This window comes from Lepidochelys kempii, chromosome 1, assembly GCF_965140265.1.
Source record: "Lepidochelys kempii isolate rLepKem1 chromosome 1, rLepKem1.hap2, whole genome shotgun sequence".
In the NCBI taxonomy this organism is placed as follows: Eukaryota; Metazoa; Chordata; order Testudines; family Cheloniidae; genus Lepidochelys; species Lepidochelys kempii.
The window spans coordinates 288989361-289012562 of NC_133256.1; the positions used below are offsets into that span (position 1 = coordinate 288989361).

Sequence of the window (23202 nt, forward strand, 5' to 3'; positions counted from 1 at the left end):
AGCCAGATATGAGAGGAAAAGCAAGCCATGTCCACTACTCTCTCTTTCCCTTACTCATCAGTAGCCAGCTGCACAGATGGCATTGGCCTTTTGAACATAATAACAATAAGTAATATTTAGTTTTGTTATAATAGAAATTGTGATTCTCTTCACTAGCTCTGCTACACCGGACTTCAGTGTAGTACTAACAACCTCACTTTCAAAATTCTCTGTGTAGTGTATTTCTTGGCTAGACTCCTGTATAATTTTCTCAGTTCAGAAGCTGCAGACTCACAAGACTGCACCTGAATTTCATCCAGTCCTCAACTCTGCCGAGTCATTCATCAAGGTTATTGTTTTTCACAGTTACCATGGCAATTTTATTTTCAAAAGAAAACAAAAGTTGCTGAAGACGACCTGTTCTACTGTACAGTTGTCCCCAGGGGGGAGCAACTGTAATAGCAACCTATCCCAAGCCTAATACAGTAATAGAAAACAATGCAAGAAACTGTCTTTTATGACCAGAGATCATCCACAGCGCATTTGCCTCAGCTGTTCACAACAGCACCCACTCCATGCAGTATTTTTCCAAATGGTTTTTATGTTCTGTTTAATGTATTAATTACAACATACTGTGCAGCAACCCAAAAATGTCCTAAGCTGTCTGTCACAGACATCATCTGTGAGCTCTGTATCTATCCATATCAAATGATTAATGAAGGTCTCTCTATTAAGTCTCCCACCTTTGTTATATCTTCACTGTAATGTGCATTGCTGAATCTCTCATGTACTTCTTTCTTCAGTGTTATCAGTTATCTCAAAGGCAGACCAGAGAAGGGAAAATTTAATGACATAAAGTATACCAATATATTTAGACTACTATAGTTATGGTTAAGTTTAAGATTTTGTCAGGGTTATTTTTAGTAAAAGTCACAGACAGGTCACGGGAAATAAACAAAAATTCATGGAAACCGGTGACCTTTGACTTTTACTAAAAAAACCCTGACAAAATGGGGAGGGAGGTCGAGCAACCACTGCTGCTGTGGCTCCGGGGTTCGCCAGGCACCCATAGTGGTTTGGAGATCCAGGGTCCTCCCACTCCCACAGTGGCTGAGAGCACCAGGATCTCCCCACTGCCTATAGTGGCTCAGAGCTCCGGGGTCCTCTCACCACCCACAGCAACTGGGAGCTGCAGGGGCCTCTTGCTGTGGCTCGGAGCTCTAGAGCCAGAGGTTGAGAGTTGGGAGTGGCCCTGCCACCTACGGCGGCTGAGAGCTCCAGGGTCCCCACTGGCTGACAGCTCCAGCCCCACTGCCCCGGGGCTGAAGTGGAAAATGTAATGCAGGTCTCTGCAATTTAGATTCTGTGACTTCCATGACCTCCATGACATAATCGTAGCCTTAGTTATGTTTATTCTGAAATAAGAGTGTCTACAAGAAGAATTATACTCGTATATCTATAATGGTATAAATATCCTGGTATACCAGGATACCAGTATAATTATGCTGTTAGATTTCTGCATGTAGACATGCCCTTCGTCTTTGAACCTGTGCCAGCTCCCATTGAAGTCAATTGGATTTTTGCCAATGACTTCCTTCGATGGGTTATTTGTAGTGCTATTGTAGCAGTCTTGGTCCCAAGATATTAGAGAGACAAGATGGGGGAGTAATATTATTGGACCAACTTCAAGTTGGTGAAAGAGACAAGCTTTAGAGCTACACAAAGCTTATCTCTTTCACCAACAGCAGTTGGTCCAATAAAAGATATTACCTCACGCACCTTATCTCTTCCTTTAGTTGGGGCAGTATTAGGAGCTATTTTCGTCCACTTTTCCACCTTCACTTTGAAAAAACACTATCACTAGATATCATTAACAGCCCTTTCAACTCACTTGCATTTAGTGGACTCCCAAATAGAAAATGTCATCCTCCCACTCAAACAATATCTATGATCATAAGACCTAATTTTATCTGCGGGAATCTCACATGGCATCCTATTTAGAATTCCTCAGGGAGGATAAGCAATTGTTGACATATCATAACCCTCTGGATCATCTTTGAAAGGAGGGTTGTTAGCATTACCTGTTACCAAAAGGAATTTTGCAGCAGCATGTACACCTTAAAATAAAAAAAGAGCTACCAAGACAAAACACTACATTGTGTATCACATGTGACAGATGTTAGTTATATTGCTTAATGCATTAGTGGAAAGTGTTCAGGTACTTCTGTGATGAGAGCAAAATAAAAACCAGAGTAGAACAGAATAACAAGCACAAACCTTGTAAATATCATGATGTTAGAAGTTCATTTAGTGGAGCTGTGTTTTTTTTAAAGGACACCTTTTGGTAATATAACAAACAAAATTAAAAACAACAAAAACAAATAAGACCAAAACCAAGAAACAAAAATCAATTAACCAAAGCAAATAGTAAAAATAATAATCCTACCACAAACAGATTTTTTTTTACCCTCAAAAGAGAAAAGCCAGAGGTTCCATGATGTCCATTAAGGACTTTGCTATTGTTATTGTTTTTAAGTGGAAGGTTCCAGATACTGCAGTGATGGGCAGCAGTATAAAACCCTGAGCCAGGCACTCAGGCAGGAAGATTTTAAAGAGGAGGTGAACACCCACAGCTGCTATTCACTTTAATTGGAACTGTGGGAGCTCAGCACATCTGACAATGAGCCCCAAGGTGAATACCTGGGGCCAGGGAGAGAAATCCCAGCACCCCAAGCAGGCATGTGGTCATGGTGCCTTGTGAAAAAGACCCACAGGCTCAGCACAGGCCAGTTGCTAGCTTTACCCAGCACGCACCAGTGGCTGTATGGCCTGAAGTGTGGAGTACCAACAATGCCAACCATAGTGCTGCTGTGGGCAGTCACTGGCCCTGTGCACAGGCTGGACCTCCGTCCTCAGCTGGCTGCCTCCCAGCAGGGTGACACCAAATGTGGGGGCTTGACAGGCCTGCCTAACAGAGTCCCAAGCCCCAGGCCAGCGCCAGGTCCCAGTAGGATGACCAGATAGCAAGTGTGAAAAATCAAGACAGGGATGGGGGTAACAGGCAGATACATAAGACAAAGCCCCAAATATTGGGACTGTCCCTATAAAATGAAGACATCTGGACACCGTAGGTCCGAGAGAGCACGTCAGGAAACCCGGGCCACACGCTGCGCCTGGATGTCACCTATGAGGGGGGCAGTGAGGTGTGGGTGGGTGGGTGTGTGGGAGGGAGGGAGGCAGGTGGGTGTGTCGTCCGGGGCTGTGAGTGAGGCACCGTAGGCCAGTTTGAGGGGGAGGGTGTGAGGTGGGAGAGGGCATGGCAGGTTGAGGGGCCGGGAGTGAGGCGGGGGTGCGGCTGGCTGACGGGGTGTAGGAGTGGCGCCGTCCGGTAGGAGTGAGGCGGGGGCGGGGGCGGGGCTGGCTGCGGGAACGTAGGAGCGAGGCGGGGGCGAGGCAGGTTGAGGGAGGCGAAGTGGTCCAGCCTGGGGAGTGGGCGTGGACGGTCTGAGGGGGCGGGGCCGAGGCTGAGGACGCCAAGGCCGCGGCTGAAGCCGGGGGGTCACGTGACAGCGCCTGCTGCGCTCCCTGGTCATATGCCGGGGGCGGGGCGCCGCCCGAGTCGGTTTCGGTCTGCGCTCGTCTGCGGTAGCGCCGGCTCGGAGGTCACCGCGCCGCGCCCGGGTCCTGCACGATGTCTCCCGCGGTGCGGGCGCTGGCGCTGGCTGCGCTGCTGGTGCTGAGCCGCGACTGGGGCTGCGCGCAGGCGGCCGGGACCAGCGGGGCGCGGAAGCCCAGCGTGGTGCTGATCCTCGCCGATGACCAGGATGTCTGCCTCGGCGGCATGGTAACCTGCTCTCCCTACCGCCCGCGACGTGGTGCGCCCTGGGGGCCCGGCCCCACTGCTGGGCCTGGGGGGGAGGCGCTGTGTCCCCGTGGGGGGCTCTGCTCCCTGCCCAGGGGTGGTCCTGCCGTGCCGCCCGCCTCTGGCGCAGGCAGCCCCGCGCTCGGGCCCGCTGGGCGCGGCAGCGTTTGCTCCTGGCCTGACCCGGCTGGGGGTGAGGGGCGGGGGCTCGGTGGGGCAGACGCCCCCCTTGCCGTTACCTAGCTGGAGGGCAGGGAGGGTCTCTGCTGCACCCAGGGCCGCTCATCGCCGCCTTGGCAGCGGGCCCCCCGCATCTTGGGAGCGGGAAAAGCGCTTTGAACTCAGGCCATTTTGCGGGGGGTGGGGGGTATCTGGCTGCATAACAGGTGTTCTGAGGCTGTCGTGCAACTCCCCTCCGGTGTGTGTCTGGGCTGGGGGCGAGATGTCGCCTCTCACGCAAGGAAAACGTGTGCGCTGGCTGACCGGGGGCTTGTCGTTAGTGCAGCGTCCCTGACAGAACGGGTGGTATTTGGCTTGTGCGCTGCTTTATTAGCTAAGCTGAGTGTCAGCCCTCCTCTAGAAAGTCCAGAGAGTCCGCTAGGGTGGCGTGTAAATGGAAACGTCTGCCGGTGCCTTTCTGTGACCCTGCTTCATTGCGTTATTGCAAGCGTGACTTAGTTAGGTATGGTTCACTCAGCTGTAACATAGGGGTTTAATTTATAGGGCAAATATTGAGACACTGTTATCAGAAAGGCAACATACTGCATTTTGGGGAGCAAGTCCTCCACGGTTCGCAAGAACATGAGGTAAAAAGAATACATAATATGCCTTCTGGCAAGAGAACTAGTACATTCAGAACTTCACACTTAGTTATCTATATTAAAGAGAGAGAGAATGAGAAAATTCTTGCTCACAGTGCTTTAGATTAAACACTCTAAAAAATCCCCCTCTTCTCATATTTTATCCTTCCTGTTTTTTGCTCTTCATACTAGTTGGGCAGTGAAGAAAATCATTTCCCTCTCCCTCATCCACCAAGACTGACAGTGTTCTGTAAGCCTGGCTGTGGCATGAGACACGCATGGATTCATTAGTTTTAACTTGCTCTCTCTCATATATGTGTTCCCTTTTCCTCACAACCTGAAGTAACAGGTCTTCATCAATCTAAGATGTTTTACGATTTGCAGTTGACTGTTTTAAACTGACCAGCATCAACACACGCATGGTTTGCTATATGCATAGTGTTTATCACGCCAGGATCACTTAATTAGCCTATCTGTATGTAGTTCTTCACTTGGGATGTTGAGTGCTTCAGGATGTCCATTGAAGGAATCGACATTAAAACAGAAATGACTTGGCAAATTCCACAAATAAAACAATGAATGTTACTTACTTAGAGCACCTTTTCTTTCAAAGATCCCAAAAGGCTCATTTTATTGTAGTCTTTAAATTCTACTTGCCCAGGGTGAGTACCTGTTTTTGATAGAGTAAAATATTAGGGATTTCATTCCAGTGAGGGTGGGAAAGTAAATCTTATGGCTGGGCTACTTAGTTTTAATGACCATTCTGAAAGATCGTTTCATTAACTATATATGAGGAATCAATTCACACTATGAGATTGTAGCAGTTTGGCTCCAGGATGAAAAGTGGCATTTAAAAAAAACAAAACACCATTTTCTGGCTAGAAAATGATGTCTAATTGATCCATTTGAATGAAGAAACGTTAGGTAGAATGTAATTACTTAAAAGGCGAATTCTGTCAAAACTTGCAAAAAATAAACTAAGAATTTTGATAATAAATTTAGCCTTGCATTTTAGATGTAGCGTTTGAAGTTTCACTGCAAAGAAATGGAGGCATTGGTTTGGTCTAGCCTATGCCTAAATACTGTGGTGATTGGTACTCTATAAATACCTCCCATGAAATCAACTTAAGGTTGCCACTTTAGATAGCACACTAGCATCTCAGTATCCAGATATTTTTAGCTGATTGTACTAATTACTACCTGTTACAGATACCACTAAAGAAGACCAGTGCCCTTATTGCAGAGATGGGGATAAGCTTCTCAAATGCAGTAAGTGGTGACATTGACTTCTGTAACCTTCAGTGGCATGTATTTATTTAAGCTATTTTAATTTAAATACCTATGGTTGTAATGGTATAAGAAACTTAATCTGTGACTTGGCTCTGAAGTAGGTTTAGTTTCAATTTTTTAAATATGGCGAATACAGGGGGGCAGATTAATTCCTGTGGTAAATTGTGACTTGGACCCAAGATCACTTTCTGTGCCTGGGATGGAACATTTCAGAACACTTAATTTGATGAATATTTTTAGGAAATGAAAGTTTTGGCTAGAAACTAATAAGGAAATTTTCAAAAATTTGGTTTTGTACAGATTTGAAAATTGACTAATGGTTCCCCATTCTTCCAGTTTACTGGAATTGTTACAATAATTAGTATTTAAATAAACTGTTCATTCTCAAATAACTGATGCTTCCTGCTTGTGTGTATAACATGTATTTTCTAAATTGCAAACTCTAAAGAAAATATAAACCCAATCCCATATGCAACCTCTAATTGATAAAAATATTTGGGTTGTAGTTCTACATGCCTAAATAAATGGGAGTAATCTGATCTATGATGTGAGTGACTCATCAGCATATCTTTTAATGTCTCTTGCTATTGGCTAAAAGCTAGATTTCCCTCTCCCCCCCTCCCCCAGATTCAATTTACAATTTCTATTTTTTCATTCTGTGTTCTAGTATGTCCCCAGTGCATTGTGCTGTCCTAGCAGAGCTAGCATCTTAACAGGAAAGTACCCACATAATCATCATGTTGTCAATAACACTCTGGAGGGAAACTGCAGCAGCAAATCATGGCAGAAGATACAGGAGCCATATACCTTCCCAGCAGTCCTCAAGTCTATGTGTGGCTATCAAACATTCTTTGCTGGGAAGTATTTGAATGAGGTATATCTTACTCATATTTGCTGTGACACAGGTGAATTGCCTGTACTGAAAGTAACTTTGTGAAATAAAGTCTTAATCCTTATTTTTGTAGATAAAATAAACCCCCAAAATATTTAAAATACTACTGTTTTTAGATGAAAAGGTCCTTCTCAGAACTGTTAAAGAAATAGAGGAAATAAGACATGCAATGTAACTTTTCTCAACTTAGTTTTGTCAAAGTATCAGCATCCATTTAACAGGTAGTCTTGAGAGAGTCAGTAGGTTAGTCCTCTACTTCAGGAGTACTAGAATTTGAGGATTATATTTGGGGAAGGGATGTGGGACAGCTGGACTTCTTTGGTTAGTGCACATGCTGGGTTTTCCCCCACCATAGGCACCACATGGTCAGTGTGTGTTCATCAGATTAGAACTGGGCCTTTGCATTTCTGGCTGCTGTGGAGGAAAACAAATCCCCCTAAACGTCTGAGACTGTGCTGGGTCACTTTTTTTTTTTTTTTTTTTTTTCAGTATGGAGCAGAAGATGCAGGGGGAATAGGCCATGTTCCTCCTGGATGGAGTTTTTGGTATGCTTTGGTATGTGACAGCTCCTATTAAATACCTAGTTGTAGGTACTTTACAAAAGTAAATCTAGCTTAATTGTGCTGAATTATAAGAACTGATCTGCTTTTTGCATGCTTCTGTTAACTAAAAGAGGAAATTCCCTTCCTTGCATTTTCTCAGCTTTGTATGGAGGCTGTTGATGTTAATGAGGAGTTATTTCTAATGAAGAGAAGTATCTGAAAACCTAATTTCAACAAAGAAAAACTTGCAATTATTATAGTGTAGAATCACTTTGGTTTTACAAAAGGCGAAGCTTGTAGGCCTTTTGCAGAACACATATTACAAATACTTAAATAGGACAAATTGTTTGATAAAATCATGCTTGACAAATACTTGCTGACAACTTAGTTTATTTAAAGTGGTCAATGAAATAGTAGATTCTTGTCTTTTTATATAAGTGATACCTTTTTCTTCTCTCATAGGAAAAAAATTCAAAGTACTATAATTATACTCTTTCAATAAATGGAAAAGCACGAAGGCATGGTGAGAACTACAGTGCAGATTACCTGACAGATGTACTGGTAAGAACATCACAACAGCTGCATTACTGTTCTATTTGTGACGAAACACTACTTTATGCTTGGCTCTGTTACTGAATGGATATTGCCTAATGTTGGTGTTGTCATTACTTCACACATAACCAGTGAAGCAAGATTCCAGCTCTCTTTAGAGGGCAAACATGTATATGCAAATATGGGAAAATGAAATTGTTAGATAGCTGTTAGCCAAGGGCCGGATTTGGAGGTGAACACTGACTTCAGTGGTAGTTCAGGGTGCTTGACCAAAACGTTGCTGATTGGTAGGTCACAGACTTCCAGTTAGAACAAGTACTTCAGGCTACCAACCTGTGAAATGGCAATTTGGCTTAAGACCTAAGAGGATGTGCTTCACTTCAGCAAACTGTTGTTGTAACTGAGTTTTAACATCACGCTCATTTGTTTTTTAGATGTTACAGTATATCTAGATACATGATTTCAAGAGACTTTTATTAAGATAGGAACTTAAGAATGGCCATCCTGGGTGAAATCAATGGTCCATCTGGCCCAGTATCCCTTCTTCAGACAGTGGCCAATTCCAGATGCCCTGTTCTGTTCATTCCCTTTGAAGCAGCGATCAAGTGATCTGTCTCCTGTTATATAGTCCCAGCATCTGGCAGTCAGAGGTTTTGGGACACCCAGAGCATGGAGTTGCATCCCTGACCATCTTGGCTAATAGCCATTGATGAACCTGTTCTCCATGAACTTATCTAATGCTTTTTTTTTGCCCCAGTTATACTTTTGGCCTTCACAACATCCCCTGGCAACAAGTTCCACAGGTTGACTGTGCGTTGTGTGAAGAAGTACTTTACTTTTTTGTTTTAAACCTTCTGCCTATTAATTTGATGGGTGACCCCTGGGTCTTGTGTTGTATGAAGGGGTAAACAATACTTCCTTATTCATTTTCTCCATACCATTTATGATTTTATAGACCTCTATCGTAGCCCCCTTTAGTAATTTCTTTTCCAAGTATAACAGTCCCAGTCTTTTTAATCTCTCATAGGGACGCTGTCCAATACCTTTAATCATTTTTGCTGCCCTTCTCTGTACCTTCTCCGTTTTTTAATATCTTTTTTGAGATGGGGTGAGCAGAACTGCATGGAGTATTCAAAGTGTGGGTATACCATGGATGTATATAGGGGCATTATGATATTTACTATCTGATTATCTGTCCTTTTCCTAATGGATCCTAACATTGTTAGATTTTTGGCGGCTGCTGCTGCACTGAGCAGATATTGTGGATAGGTTTCAGAGTAACAGCCGTGTTAGTCTGTATTCGCAAAAAGAAAAGGAGTACTTGTGGCACCTTAGAGACTAACCAATTTATTTGAGCAAATAAATTGGTTAGTCTCTAAGGTGCCATAAGTACTCCTTTTCATATTGTGGATAGTTCTCTGAAAACGACTCCAAGGTCTTTCTTGAGTGGTAACATCTAATTTAGACTGAATCATTTTGTATGTGTAGCTGGGATTGTTTTCCAGTGTGTTACTTCTCATTTATCAACACTGAATTTCATCTGCAATTTTGTTGCCAGTTTTGTGAAATCTCTGTAACTTTGCAATCTGATTTGGATTTTACGAGTAATTTTGTATCATCTGCAGTCTTTGACACCTCACTGTTTATCCCTTTTTCCAGATCATTTATGAATATGTTGAACAGCACTGGTCCCAGTACAGATCTCTGAGAGAGACTGCTATTTACTTCTCTCCATTCTGAAAACTGACTACTTATTCCTATCCTATTTCCTTTCTTTTAACCAGTTACTGATCCTTGAGAGGACCTTCCCTCTTATCCCATGACTGCTTGGTTTGCTTAAGAGCCTTTGGTGAGAGACCTTGTCAAAGGCTTTCTGAAAGGCTGTTTTGCTGATTTACCCTTGTCCACATGCTTGTTGATTCCCTCAAAGAATTCTAAGAGATTGGTAAGGCATGATTTCCCTTTACAAAAGCCGTGTTGACTCTTCCCCCAACAAATTGTGTTCATATGTGTCTGATAATTCTGTTCCTTTTCGTAGTTTCAACCATTTGCTTGGTACTGAAACTAGGCTTTCCATCCTGATATTGCCAGGATTGCCTCTGGAGCCTTTTTTAAAAATTGGCATCACATTGGCTATCCTCCAGGCATTTAGTACAGAGGTTGATTTAAGTGATAAAAAAAGTTACATACCACAATTAGTAGTTCTGCAATTCCATATTTGAGTTCCTTCAGAACTCTTGGGTAAATACCATCTGGTCCTGGTGACTTATTATGGTTTAATGTATCAATTTGATCCAAAGCCATCTGGGACAGTTCCTCAGATTTGTCACCTAAAAAGAATGACTCAGTTGTGGGAATCTCCCTTATATCCTCTACAGTGAAGACAGATGCAAATAATTCATTCAGCTTTTCTGTAATAGCCTTGTCGTCTTTGAGTGCTCCTTTAGCACTTTGATCATCCAGTGGCCCCACCGACTGTTTGGCAGGCTTCCTGCTTTTGATGTACAGTAGAACCTCAGAATTACAGACTCCTCAGGAATGGAGGTTGTCCGTAACTCTGAAATGTTTGTAGCTCTGAACAAAGCGCAGTTCAGGCTCCAGATCCAGCAGCTGACACTCCGAGATAGGAGTCAGCAGCAGCTGAGCAACCTAGTCAGCCCTGGCATGAGTTTGCAAGCTTGTCCCTCTCTGGGCAGGGGGAGGGTGGGTGGGGGTGTGTGTGTGTGTGTGTGTGTGAGAGAGAGATAACAGTGTGGCCCCCTCCCAGCTGGGAGAGTGGGGGTAAAAACAATGCATCCCCCTCCTGGCTGGGGAGGGGGAGGTAAAAACCATGTCCCCCTCCGGGAGGGGTGGGGGGAGGGTGAAAGCTGCACATACCCAAGCATTGCCCCTGCTCTGCAGTCTCCAGCTGCCTTGGCCTGGCAGCTCCAGCATCTTGCTGTAGGTGGCTGTCCGGAGGTGGGGGTGGGGGCAGCCGCCCAGATGTGCCTACCATTAAGATGCAATACAGGCACAGTACAGTACTTGCTCTTTTTTATTCATCTCTGCTGATGTCTGACTGGTTACTTCCGGTTTCACATGGTATCTGGTGGACCAGTCAGTCCGTAACTCTGGTATTCGTGTCTTTGAGGTTCTGCTATACTTAGAAAAAACATTTTGCTGTTAGTTTGTCTTTTGCTGGTTTTCTCCTCACATTTTTTGGCATACCAGATTATACTTGACTTGCCAGAGTTTATACTCCTTTCTATTTTCATCATTGGGATTTGACTTCCAGTTTTTTAAAGCATGCCTTTTTGTATCTAGCTACTTTTTATTCTGTTTAGCCATGGTGACATTTTGGTTCTTGTACTATTTTTTCTTTTTTTAATTTGGGGTATACATTTAATTTGAGCCTCTGTTATGACATTTTTAAAAACTTTCCATGCAGACATTTTACTCTTGTCATGGTTTTAATTTCCATTTAACTAGCTTCCTCATTTTGTAGTTCCCCTTTCTGAAGTTAAATACTACTGTGGTGGGTTTCTTTGCTATTTCTCCTCTTCCCCCTGCCCCTGCCCCCCGGATATTAAATTTAATTATATTATGGACACCTATTACTGAGCGGTTCTGTTATTTTCACCTCTTTGACCAGACCCTGTGTTCCACTTAGGGCTAAATCAAGAATTGCCTCTCCCTTTGTGGGTTCCAGGACTAGCTGCTCCAAGAAGCAGTCATTAATGGTGTCTAGAAACTTTCTCTGCATCCCATCCTGAGGGTTGACATCCCCATATTGACTGGATACAGTTGAAATCATCCATTATTATTGAGTTTTCTATGTTTATAGCCTCTCCAGTCTATCTGAGCATTTCACAATGACAATCACCATCCTGGTCACTACTATATTTCTCCTGCTATACTCTTATTATTCAAGCATGGAATTTGTGTCCATGGAGATTCTGAGATACAGTTTGATTCATTTAAGTTTATTATATTTGACTCTGTGCTTTCTTTCACATGTAGTGCCACTCCCCCACCAGCATAACCTACTCTTTCATTCCTATATATTTCATACTGTGGTATTCCTGTGTCCCACTGATGAATTGTCATCATTCCACCAAGTTTCTGTGATGCCTATTTAATCATAGCATCACTAACTATCTATGCAAAGAGAACCCTCCTGCCCTGCTATACATTCTCAGGACAGTTCTCTGTCGATACGGTTGTAAAATACTTAGTTATCTGCCTTCATGTGATGTAACTGAATGGGACTTTTTCATTTGACTGATGCTTCAGTTCCTACCTGTACTTCGTTCTCCAAGGTGATAGGCAATTTAGAAATACCAAAGAGACTAAAAGTGGATAGAGTATTTTACAACGGTATCAACAGAGAACTGTCCCTGAGAATGTATAGCAGTCGAGGAGGGTTCTCTCGCACAGGTAGTGACGCTATGTGATTTAATGTTAAATATTTCAAATTAACTTGTCTCTATTAGTGATCCTGAAAAAGGCTTGTGTGTTGGTGCCTGCTGGCTTGTTGCTTTTGGCCATTAAACAGTGGGGACTCTGGACTGACAAAAGACAGCACTCGACTACACAGACTTCAGAGGATGTATTGACATGTCCTGAACTGCGTGGAAGATGAGAATTTAGTGTGATCACATATAGCACTAGACTACCAGTCTTCTGTCAATAGCTGCAATATTTGCCTCTTTGGTGGGAGTTGGTCTCTCATTGGTCCTGCAGGCCATTAATCTTATTCTAAGTTACTTAAAGGTCAGGAAGGCTCTATTTGTGGGGATATAGGTTTATTACCAGTGAGCCACAAAATCCATAATTGATTTTAATAGCTTCTCACAAATGGGCAGTAGACAATCTATTTATGTAGCGTTCTTAGAGTCCATTGCTTCAGAAGTAGAATAGAGAGCACACCAGACCTGGATGACTCATCAGGCAGAAAAGGAAAAACATGAGACTAGAAAAGGGAAGAACTGAGATGTAAGTGGTAACTGTGCACATACTAAGATTAGTTCTAATGATTGGCAAAGGGAAAGCTACAGTAATGGGCTGAAAGGAATAGTAAGTGAGACTTGCTGTCATGTGTAGGCTAAGGTGAACAATAAGTATTCAAGACACGACTTGAAAATGAGTGGCTTGGTGAGGGAGATCAAATGGAGCAGCACAAGTGTGAATGAAGCTTAAAGCTATACCCTGTTGGTGCCTCTTCCCTAATCACCTTTTACCAAAAAAAAAAGTGGATCATCATCAAACTGGCACAAGATTGGAGGATGGATGTAACAAATAAGTTGGCAGCAGTAGAGCAGGGAATGAAACATTGACCAGCAGAGCGACTGCCTCCTGAGGAGAACAAACTGCCAAATTCCCATCTAACATTTAGGGTCTGGATCCTATATCCCCTGAAATGTAGAAAGATTTAGGAAGGGCATGAAATGGAATTGTACTTGACAGTATGAATAAAACTGTCAGTGAAGGCAGAATTTGAAAGGGAGCTCTGTCAACATAAGGACTGAGTGAGATAAGAGATCAGAGTCCTTCTTTACATGAAGCTTTCCAGCTCTGAATGACATGAAGGTCTGAGGCATAGTGGCAATTAGAGGTGTGAGGGACAAAAGACATCTTATGTTGAAATAGGATTTATAAATAACTCGTAACATTTGGGATTGATTTACCACAAGTTCTACTTCAAACAGTTGTAAAAGTTCAATCAACGAGATTGTAAAATAGTCTACAAGTGCTTTTTGTATTCATACACTTCTAGTCTTAACTATTTTGGACAGTTCACAGCTTAACATTAGGGTTTGTTATCACTAGTGTTGGAGAGCTTTTAAACAACTAATTTTGTGTGTGCAGGCTAACATGTCCTTGGATTTCTTGGAATATAAATCTAACTTTGAACCCTTCTTCATGATGATCTCCACTCCAGCACCACACTCTCCCTGGATACCTGCCCCTCAATATAAAAAGAGCTTCCAGAATGTCAGTGCACCAAGAAATGGCAATTTTAACATTCATGGAAAGGTAAGAGGATTTGCAAGAATCCAAACAGATTACTACATTAATTGGTGGAAATAATTAAACAGTGGGTCTGAGTTACATGTGTAACACTATGAAGTTTAAGTGGTGTGAAGAATGGGTTAACGTTGTTCTGCTGCTCATCTGATGCCAGCATCAGATTTTTAAAGGATTGTGATCTTAATCTTTCAACTCTTCTGTGAAACATCTGATGTGGAAATCTGAGATTAAGATCACAATCATTTAAAAAACTTGATTTTTGCTAACCCTATTAGTGATAGGAGACTGGCTATCCGGGCCTTCAATAATAAACACCTGTCGCTACACACTTGTATTTTAAGATTCAAGAACTAAACGATTCTTCAGTAGGATAGAAATTATGATTTGTTACTAACTTTATTGAAGTTTTACCTTCAGCTTCCAATCCATTAAGAACTTTATTCTTCCAGAATGTCTTGCACTCATGTGCATAAGCTCTAATGATGTGCTTCCATAACTTGCCAAGTTGTTCAGCTAGAGTGCCACCTTAAATAGGTTTCACACAGAATGAAGAGGGAAATGCCTTAAGTTGCTCTGTCAAGTGCCCAATGGAGATGGGTGTTGATGAGCATTACTGTCTCTACCAAAGAGACTCAGATCACTCCTTTTTTAATGGAAAACATTACCAGTAATCAATTTTACCAAACTAATTAGAAGACCTCTTGGTTAAGTCATGAATCATAGGTCCCACTGCCACCAAATGCTGTTGACATTGTTTTATTGTCTCTTCAGTAGACATGGTGGCACCATCCAGGTGTCAGCATATGAGGTTAATGTGAGAAGCAGTTGTCTTGGTAGAGTCAAATTTAAACCAGTGGTAAAAGAAAAGCTCTCGAAGGAAGTAACTGAGCAATGACGTGATCTTGACTATTTGCCTTTCAGTTATCAAGGTGGTTTGCAGTCTTGGGTCAGACTCGCTGAATTAGTATCTGTTTATAAAACACATGGATAATGAGTTGGACAAGATACTTTCACTTTAGCTAGGAGATAGTAGCCATTCTTATCTGAAAAGCCAGCCACAGTAATTCACATGGTCAGCTCCATACTAGATGTTTGCAGTTTGTCCTACCTCTAGCTGAAGGAGAAGGCCATACAAACCGCAGCTAGTAAGACCTGTTGCCTTCTTGAGGCTTTTTTGGGCCGAGATATACATTGAACTGTGATTTGGTTCAAAATCCTGGTCCAAATCTTGAAGACCCTTAGTGGGCAATATGGAATCTCAAACTTCCTCACTGTTTACTAGAAGGGGTTAGAATGACTCCAAGCTTGGTGTTCAGAGCATGATGTACAGCCCAGCTTTTTGCAAACCCTTTGATAATGATGGGGGCGTGAATAGAAAGAGGGAAGATGGCCATTGTTGTTTAGCAGAAGCCACCAAACCAGGCAGTATGGAGCAGAACCACCTTTTTTCCATAAAGAATCCTTCGTTCTATCTGGGGTTTAGGTACTGCAGTGGTTGGGCGCTCTAAAAATAGCGAGCTAGAAGTGGTTATTTGGTCAGCAACCAGCTAAAAAAAACAGTGCTGATTGGCTAATAGTGCGGGAGTTGCCCTTTAATGTGGAACAAAGGCAAAAACCTCTGCACTTGACTGCATAGCCGTCCAATGCATAAGGACAGCCGCAGAGATTTGCTTAATACTGGATGCTTACAGCACTTACTCAGTCCATAGATATTGAGGATTCCACAACAGGGGAGGGAGGAAGTGTTAGGCCTTGTCTATACGTACAGTGCTGTAGTGGTACAGCTGAGCCGCAGCAGTGTGCCTGGTGAAGACGCTATGCCGATGGGAGAGAGCTCTCCCGTCAGCATAAAAAACCCACTTCTGTGAGCGGCATAAGCTATACTAGCGGGAGAAGTTCTCCCACTGACCTAGTACTGTGCACATGAGCGTTTATGCCAGTGTAACTTATGTTGCTCAGGGAGGGGAATACTCACACCCCTGAGAGACATAAGTTTTGCCAACATAGGCTGTAGTGTAGACATATCCCTAGTCCCAGCTAGAGACTGAAATGAAACAGCTGCATATGGTCCTCAACAGTCAAATGTTTGTTGACAGAACCGTAATAGACAAGATTATTCCTTTAATTTGCAACAGGATGTTGTAATGAGGCCTTGTGGACTCCCCCCACCCCCTCACCTTCACTATTGGTTAATCTAAGATGAGTTAAATTCAGTAATAATCTTGTAAATGAGGCCTAAATTCATAAATAGGTTGGAAGGGTAAGACTAGGGAGAGCAGAGTACTGCAGGACAAGAGGAAGACTTTCAGCTCCTCAATAAATCTTTAGTTCTCTTGGTCAAGTCTGTAATTGCAGGCTGGGTATTTGTTCTTAATTATCCTAAATCAGCTTTCTTGCCTAGGCAAATCTCAAGCATTTAGGTGTTTTAATTTGAATAACAGAAACAGAACAGTTGCCAAAAAGGCACATGGGTGCTGCATGTAATTGAACTCTGTTACGAATTGGATTCATTAGCTCTGCCCCCATGCTCAAACACCAATCCCTCCCCAGTCTGTGCAAAAATAGAGAAATGGGGACTCGAAATGGTCATAATTACATGACTCATAGGAAGGATTTAGGAGTTCTAACAGCCTCAGTTCTAACAGATTGAGTCTAGGGGAAGAAATTGCAAAGCTGAAGTTCTACCACTGAGAAGACCCCACTCAAGCCAAATCCAGGCTGGTGCTTGGGATAACAAGTAATCAACTCTGCTGATCTTGGTTGCTTTACACGTTAAAACTGAAAGTGAAAATTTATGTAACTTGTATACACTTGATTTTTGTCCCTTTCTTTCACTTTTCATTAGTATTTGTTTCAGAGAGCAAGCTTTTCAGGTCTAAATTTCTGTGTGTGTGGCAACTAGCACAATTCTGACTGGAGTTTCTGGCTGCTTGAATGTGTGGCTTACCTGTCCTAGTCAGGTGCATGATTGCTGCCTCAGTTTCTCCCCTCTGAAAATGGTCAGGCTGGGAGGATGATTTGACCTTTTGGTCAACGCAAGAGGCCGCCTTCTGGGGTTAAAAGTCCAAATGAAAAGCTATAAAATCCTTTCACTCTCTGGCAGGGCCCTGATAGTCTCCTGCCCTAAGTGCCTGGACTTGCCTCTCCTTGTACCAGGGTCTGACTGCTGTTCCTGTTGCAGGGGCTCAGTAGTCTTTTTTTCTTTAGTGCAGGGGGTTTCTGCATCACCTCTCTAGGTAGTGTCAAAAGGCCTTAGCAGCAATCTGTTCTAAGCCCAAAAATACTCTGCTCCACTGTCCTAAGGCTGTTTCTTATGTTGTTAATCTCTTAGGCCTCTTCTAGCAGTTCTCTGCTACACCCCTGCAGGACTCCTTCCTGGTTCCTTGTCAGGTAGAGAATCATCACTGGTCTCAGTCTAGGGAGTCTTCCCCAGGCAACAGCTATCCTTCCCAGCTTTCTCCAGGCAGAGTTCCTTTCACAGTCCTATTTCTTAAGCCACTAAAGTGATTCCTAGGCACTTCCTGTTCCCTGTGGGTATGTCTACACTGCATCTGGTAATGAGCCTCAGTCTTGTGCTAGTGCTAAAAATAGCCTGGGGATGGTTTTGGCTTGAGAGCCCAAGCTCCATTCTAAGACACAATGTCTGCACAGCTGTTCTTCGCATGCTACTGCAAGCCCTGCTACCAGAGGTCAGTGGGCTCAAGCTGGGAGGCTCAATTCTAGATGCCATGTGAACATACCCTATGGGGTCCCTTTCAAACTGAGCAGAAACTTACACAGTCCTGCTGTCATAATTCTCAAGATACATGATCTAAGAGGTTTCAGAGTAGCAGCTGTGTTCTGTCTGTATTCGCAAAAAGAGAGAGTACTAGTGGCACCTTAGAGACTAACCAATTTATTTGAGCATAAGCTTTCGTGAGCTGTAGCTCACGAAAGCTTATGCTCAAATAAATTGGTTAGTCTCTAAGGTGCCACTAGTACTCTTTTTTTTTTTCTTTTTATGATCTCAGAGGAAAATTGAGTCTAACTCCCACCTGTACTTGAACTCAATGAGGGGCGGGAAAGACAATAACAGAAAATGTGGAAATGGCAGAGGTGCTTAATGACTTTGTTTTGGTTTTCACCTTTGTTTCCAGTTCTGCATGCCATATTTCAGGAAAGATGTGGATAAATTGGAGAAAGTCCGGAGAAGAGCAACAAAAATGATTAAAGGTCTAGAAAACGACCTATGAGGGAAGATTGAAAAATTGGGTTTGTTTAGTCCGGAGTAGAGAAGACTGAGAGGGGACATAACCGTTTTAAAGTACATAAAAGGTTGTTACAAGGAGGAGGATGAAAAATTGTTGCTCTTAACCTCTGAGGATAGGACAAGAAGCAATGTGCTTAATTTGTAGCAAGGGCAGTTTAGGTTGGACATTAGGAAAAACTTCCTACCTGTCAGAGTGGTTAAGCACTGGAATAAATTGCCTAGGAAGGTTGTGGGATCTTCATCATTGGGGATTTTTAAGAGCAGGTTGGACAAACACCTGTCAGAGATGGTCTAGATCAGGGGTGGGCAAATTATGGCCCGCGGACCAGATCCGGCCCACAAGATTGCAACCCCATTGGCACTGCGGGGCTAAGGCAGGATTCCTGCCTGCCCTGGTCCTGCACCACTCCTGGAAGCAGCTAGCACCAAGTCCCTGCGGCCCCTGGGGGAGCAGTTGGCAGAGGGCTCTGCACGCTGCCTTCGCCTGCAGGCACTGCCCCACGCAGCTCCTATTAGCTGGGAACAGGGAACTGTGGCCAATGGGAGCTTCGGGGGAGGTACCCGCAGGCAAGGGTAGTGCACAGAGCCCTCTGCCCCCACCTTTCCCCAGAGGCTATAGGGACATGGTGCCAGCCGCTTTTCGGAGTGGTGCGGGACCAGAGCAGGCAGGCAGCCTGTCATAGCCCCTCTGTGTGCCACTGCCACCCCGGAGCCATTCAAGGTTAGTGGTGCCAGGCCAGAGCCTGCACCCCATCCCCCTGCCCTGAACCCCCATCCCCTTTCCCTGAGCCCCCTCCTGCACTCTGCTCCCCAACTCCCTGCTCTAGTCCTACATTCATGGCCCTGCATGCAATTTCCCCACCCAGATGTGGCCCTCGTGCCAGAAAGTTTGCCCACCCCGGTCTAGATAATACATAGTCCAGGGGACTGGACTAGATGACCTCTGAGGTCCCTTCCAGTTCTACAGTTCTATTATTAAAGTGACTAGTTACTCTGCTATTCTAATGTAAATACTTTATTGTAATGCAAATACTTCACTCAAACTATTACTGTTGCAATTAACAATTCAGTGAAGGTTTAGCACTTAACAAAAAAGCTCATTTTATTTTGTTTCTGAACTAATCTCAATGTGTTCTCTTTTAGGACAAGCATTGGCTAATCAGGCAAGCAAAGACTCCAATGACTAATTCTTCAATACAGTTTCTAGATGATGCTTTTAGAAAAAGGTAGGAACTGCTGCTTGAGGCCATTTAATAGGTTTCCTGGCAAGACTAATAGCCCCAGAGGCTATTCTGAGGAAAACAAAAATGAACAAATTTTAAAATGTGTAACAGGTCTAATCATAAGAATTAAATTACCTGCAATAGTTCTCTGGATGCTGCCTGTAGAGTCATGTCCCCACCCCTTTTTTGGTAGTCAGACTCATAAGTAGTCTGCTAAACATACAAATCTCTTGTATCTAACTGCTACTGTCATTCAACATATAGAGATCTAGGAAGTCTTGCTCTGTCTCTTTACTGTTTCTTTGAACTTTAGTGCACGAGACCGTAAAATGCATTCACATTCTCAAAATGAGTAGACAAATATGATCTGATCTGTGTTTTTTTTTGTTTGTTTGTTTTAAAGACACTGTGGGAATTCATTATCTCCATGACTTTCATATCAAATGTGCTTAGTTAACAAGTTAGAAAATATCTTAACGTCTAGCTCCCCCGGCCAGCTAACCTTGGATCTGAGTCTGTTCTGTCCTCTTTGTATATTACTGTCAATAAAGGTTCTGAGTTTGCACTTGAGCAGTCCCATTGAGTGCAGTAAGTTTTTAGACAAGTGTAAATGATTGAAACTTAGGAACCAGGTTCTTTTTAGCTGTACTGGCTCTGTAGTGCTAAGTAAAAAATGAACAATTAGAAGAACTTTTTACTAAAGGTGATGGTGGAAGAGAGTATCTTACTTGGCAGAACTGCCCCCTGGGTATACTATGCATATATCTACTCTGCAGAGTTAACTCTAGCTGTCCTCTCGGTATTGTTCCCATACCTACACATCTCTCACACACGTTTCATGGTGCTTTCAACTGGGGCTACCTGGCATAGCTGAGACTGTGAGTTAGATCCCGGGTTCTTCTTTCACTTGGGCTGGTAACTGGTACAATTTGCTGGGATGATGAGGGCTAAATGCTGATAGTCCTCCAGTGCCTTTCCACAGTTCCCCCTCTGTCTCAGAAGAATTCAGAATTCTTCCACTATTCACTGGCAAAGAATCAGAGTACAACCTTACTTTAAACTTACTGGTAATTAACACAGCAATTTACCTGTTTTCAGAGCTGATCTGTCTAGTGGTTAACCTTATAGGATCCTTGGGCAGTCCCTCTCTATAGAGGGAGATGTGATATTTTAGGGCACTTTTCAGTTACTACTTGTGATCCATTATAGATGGTAACAGCAGCTAAGAAGTGTACAATATGAAGGCATAGCTAGCTACTGTGTGTAAGTTTAAGTAAGCTTTTTAGTCTCCTCTTTATTCTTGATCTTTGCTGTAAGGCTAACTTCTAATGAAAAAGGTTACAAAACTTTAAATAGTAGAACTCAATTTTGGACATGTTGACAGGGTAAAGCTTGCTATCTTGGAGAAGGAAAACTCTGGGCTGGTTTTCAGGTCATTGCTTTATAAAGCATGCTGGTAAAATAATGCAATTAAATCTTAAATCAAACCCTGAGTGCATGCTGGGAGACCTCAGAACCCAATAATAAAATCTGACTGGTTAACCAGTAATGAATCTAAGCACTTTGTGGAGATTCAACCAAACATCACTTTTCTATCATGAGGTATGCTTGCTGAGAAGATGGCTAGTAGTGTCAGAATAATGGATCCTGGCATTGCAGGAGCAATATAAAGAAATGGATAGACCTTGCTACTCTCTTTTGTGCACAGAAGAGATCACTTAATATAGAAACCATTTAAAACATGATATACTTTTTAAAAACACTTCAGTTCTGCTTTTATAAAATGGTGACCTTGCAGGAGAACACTCTGACGCTAACATGCTGGTTTGCATTACTTCAGAAATGGTCTGTGGCTACTTCTAGATAAGATTAAATGCAATCTGCTTTTTGACCTTTCAGGCACTACAGAGTAAAACCAACAAAAGCAGAATAAGACAAAACAGAAGATCTGTGTCTCTTTTAGAATGGCTGGAGCTCGCTATATGTTTGGCTTGTTTCCAGAGTGTGTGGTGGTAGGCTACAAATCAATTTGGACTTCTGTTATGCACCGTAGGCATATCATGCCTAATATGAATGCCCATTTACAACTAGTACTATACACTTTAAATGGAACAATTTTTGCTCCCATACAGATGGCAAACACTACTGTCAGTAGATGATCTGATAGAGAAACTGGTGAAGAAACTGGAATTGCTTGGAGAGCTAGATAATACTTACATCTTTTATACCTCAGACAATGGCTTCCATACTGGTATGTATACTTATCCTTTGCAATTCTGCTGCATCCTTTGCAATTCTGCTGCAAACTTTTGGTGAAATCTTAGTTACTTAACTTCTGCCCCTATTTACTCATCTGTGAAATGAAGACAATAATTGTATTCCTCTGGTGCTATGGAGATAAACTAATTGACTGCAAACCTACAGTGCCATCCATCTTCAGAGTATTTTATAAAGTGGTGTTCTGTGCCTAAAATGTAATGATGTGTGTAAATATAGACCTTTCCTTCATTCCTGCTCTGACACACCAAGTTATTTTTACTGGTGAATTTCATTATAGCACCTCTTTCCTTTCTCAGTGTTAGAGCTGCCCTCTGTCTTGTATGTAGATTTGAAGTTTTACAAGTAGCCCAACTTGTACAGCATCAGAATCTGACTACAGTAATAGACTGAAATAAAGGAAATCTGGGTGAATATGGTCTGAGGGTCTGTGTATGTAAGATCAAGGTAAAGGGGACATTTAAACAAGTCATTGTTCATCAAAGGCCAGATCCTGAGCCATGTGAGGCCCTGTTTTTTATAAATTAAACCACAATTAAATGGTGTCTCATTCTTAATGTTTTCTAGGACAGTTTTCTTTGCCAATAGACAAACGGCAGCTCTATGAGTTTGACATTAAAGTTCCATTGCTAGTTCGAGGACCAGGCATCAAACCAAACCAGACAAACAAGGTAGGATTATAAGTGAAGGTGCAGTAATACAGGTCTCCATATTCTGTCACAGTAATCAGTGTCTGGCATATATGTTGTAAAGGGGTCTAGCAACACATTAGTGTTCTGTAGTATAAAGGGACCTCACTTTCTTGTTCAGACAGACACTAAAACTTGACAGTTTTTAAGAACATTAATCTTTTTGTGAGTCAGTAACACTTTGTTTCCCGCCACCATCCAGATGCTCGTTGCAAACATTGATTTGGGTCCCACTATTTTGGATATCGCAGGGTTTGACTTAAACAAGACACAGATGGATGGGATGTCACTGTTGCCACTTCTGGTAAGAGTTCAGACAGGATTAATAACCAAGCAATTTGCAGATTACTCTTGTACAGATTATTCTTCAGAGTGAATAAAGTTTCCTAAAATGAATTAGGAAGATGCGCATTCCAAATCTCTTCTCCCTCATGGTATTTTCATACAGAGCCCTTCTGGCTTAATAAAAATTTCATTGCTTATACATTCCAATAAACTCTGAAACTCCCTCTCAGGGAGGATACCTTTTTTTAAGGAAAGCTTTTTCTTTGACTAGTTGCACTACTGGTAATGAATGACTCTTGTTTTGATCGTTGTACTACTTGGCTCTTCAATTCTGAAATGCTCTTGTTGTTGTTACCAATAAAGTAAAAACTAGCAGGATCTTATTAAAGAGGAAAAGGCAAAATGCCACATTTATTGTGAATACAGAAAGAATCCTAGTAAGCAGTTAGTTATAGCTGTAACATTCCATTCAATTTCATATTTATTCACTTGCACACCACGTTCTGCAAGGTTATCATAGTTACCAGCCTTACAGTTGCTCATGCCAAGCCAC

At 42.6% G+C, this 23202-nt stretch overlaps 1 protein-coding gene across 3 annotated transcripts in view; it reads left to right on the top strand.

Annotated features, from left to right (window-relative positions):
- The first annotated feature begins 3558 nt into the window (after positions 1-3558).
- GNS (glucosamine (N-acetyl)-6-sulfatase) overlaps positions 3559-23202 on the top strand; it is a 30775-nt gene continuing 11131 nt past the window's right edge. Inside the window, exons 1-10 of one of the 3 annotated variants that reach the window (XM_073327880.1) lie at positions 3560-3823; positions 5851-5910; positions 6599-6805; positions 7313-7378; positions 7828-7926; positions 13765-13932; positions 19319-19401; positions 21531-21649; positions 22243-22346; positions 22567-22668. In XM_073327880.1, the coding sequence (XP_073183981.1) occupies positions 3671-3823; positions 5851-5910; positions 6599-6805; positions 7313-7378; positions 7828-7926; positions 13765-13932; positions 19319-19401; positions 21531-21649; positions 22243-22346; positions 22567-22668 (1161 nt within the window). In that variant the 5' untranslated portion in view covers positions 3560-3670. Of the gene's footprint in view, positions 3824-5850; positions 5911-6598; positions 6806-7312; positions 7379-7827; positions 7927-13764; positions 13933-19318; positions 19402-21530; positions 21650-22242; positions 22347-22566; positions 22669-23202 lie in introns of all 3 variants that reach the window. The other 2 variants (XM_073327882.1, XM_073327883.1) reach the window with 2 other exon arrangements.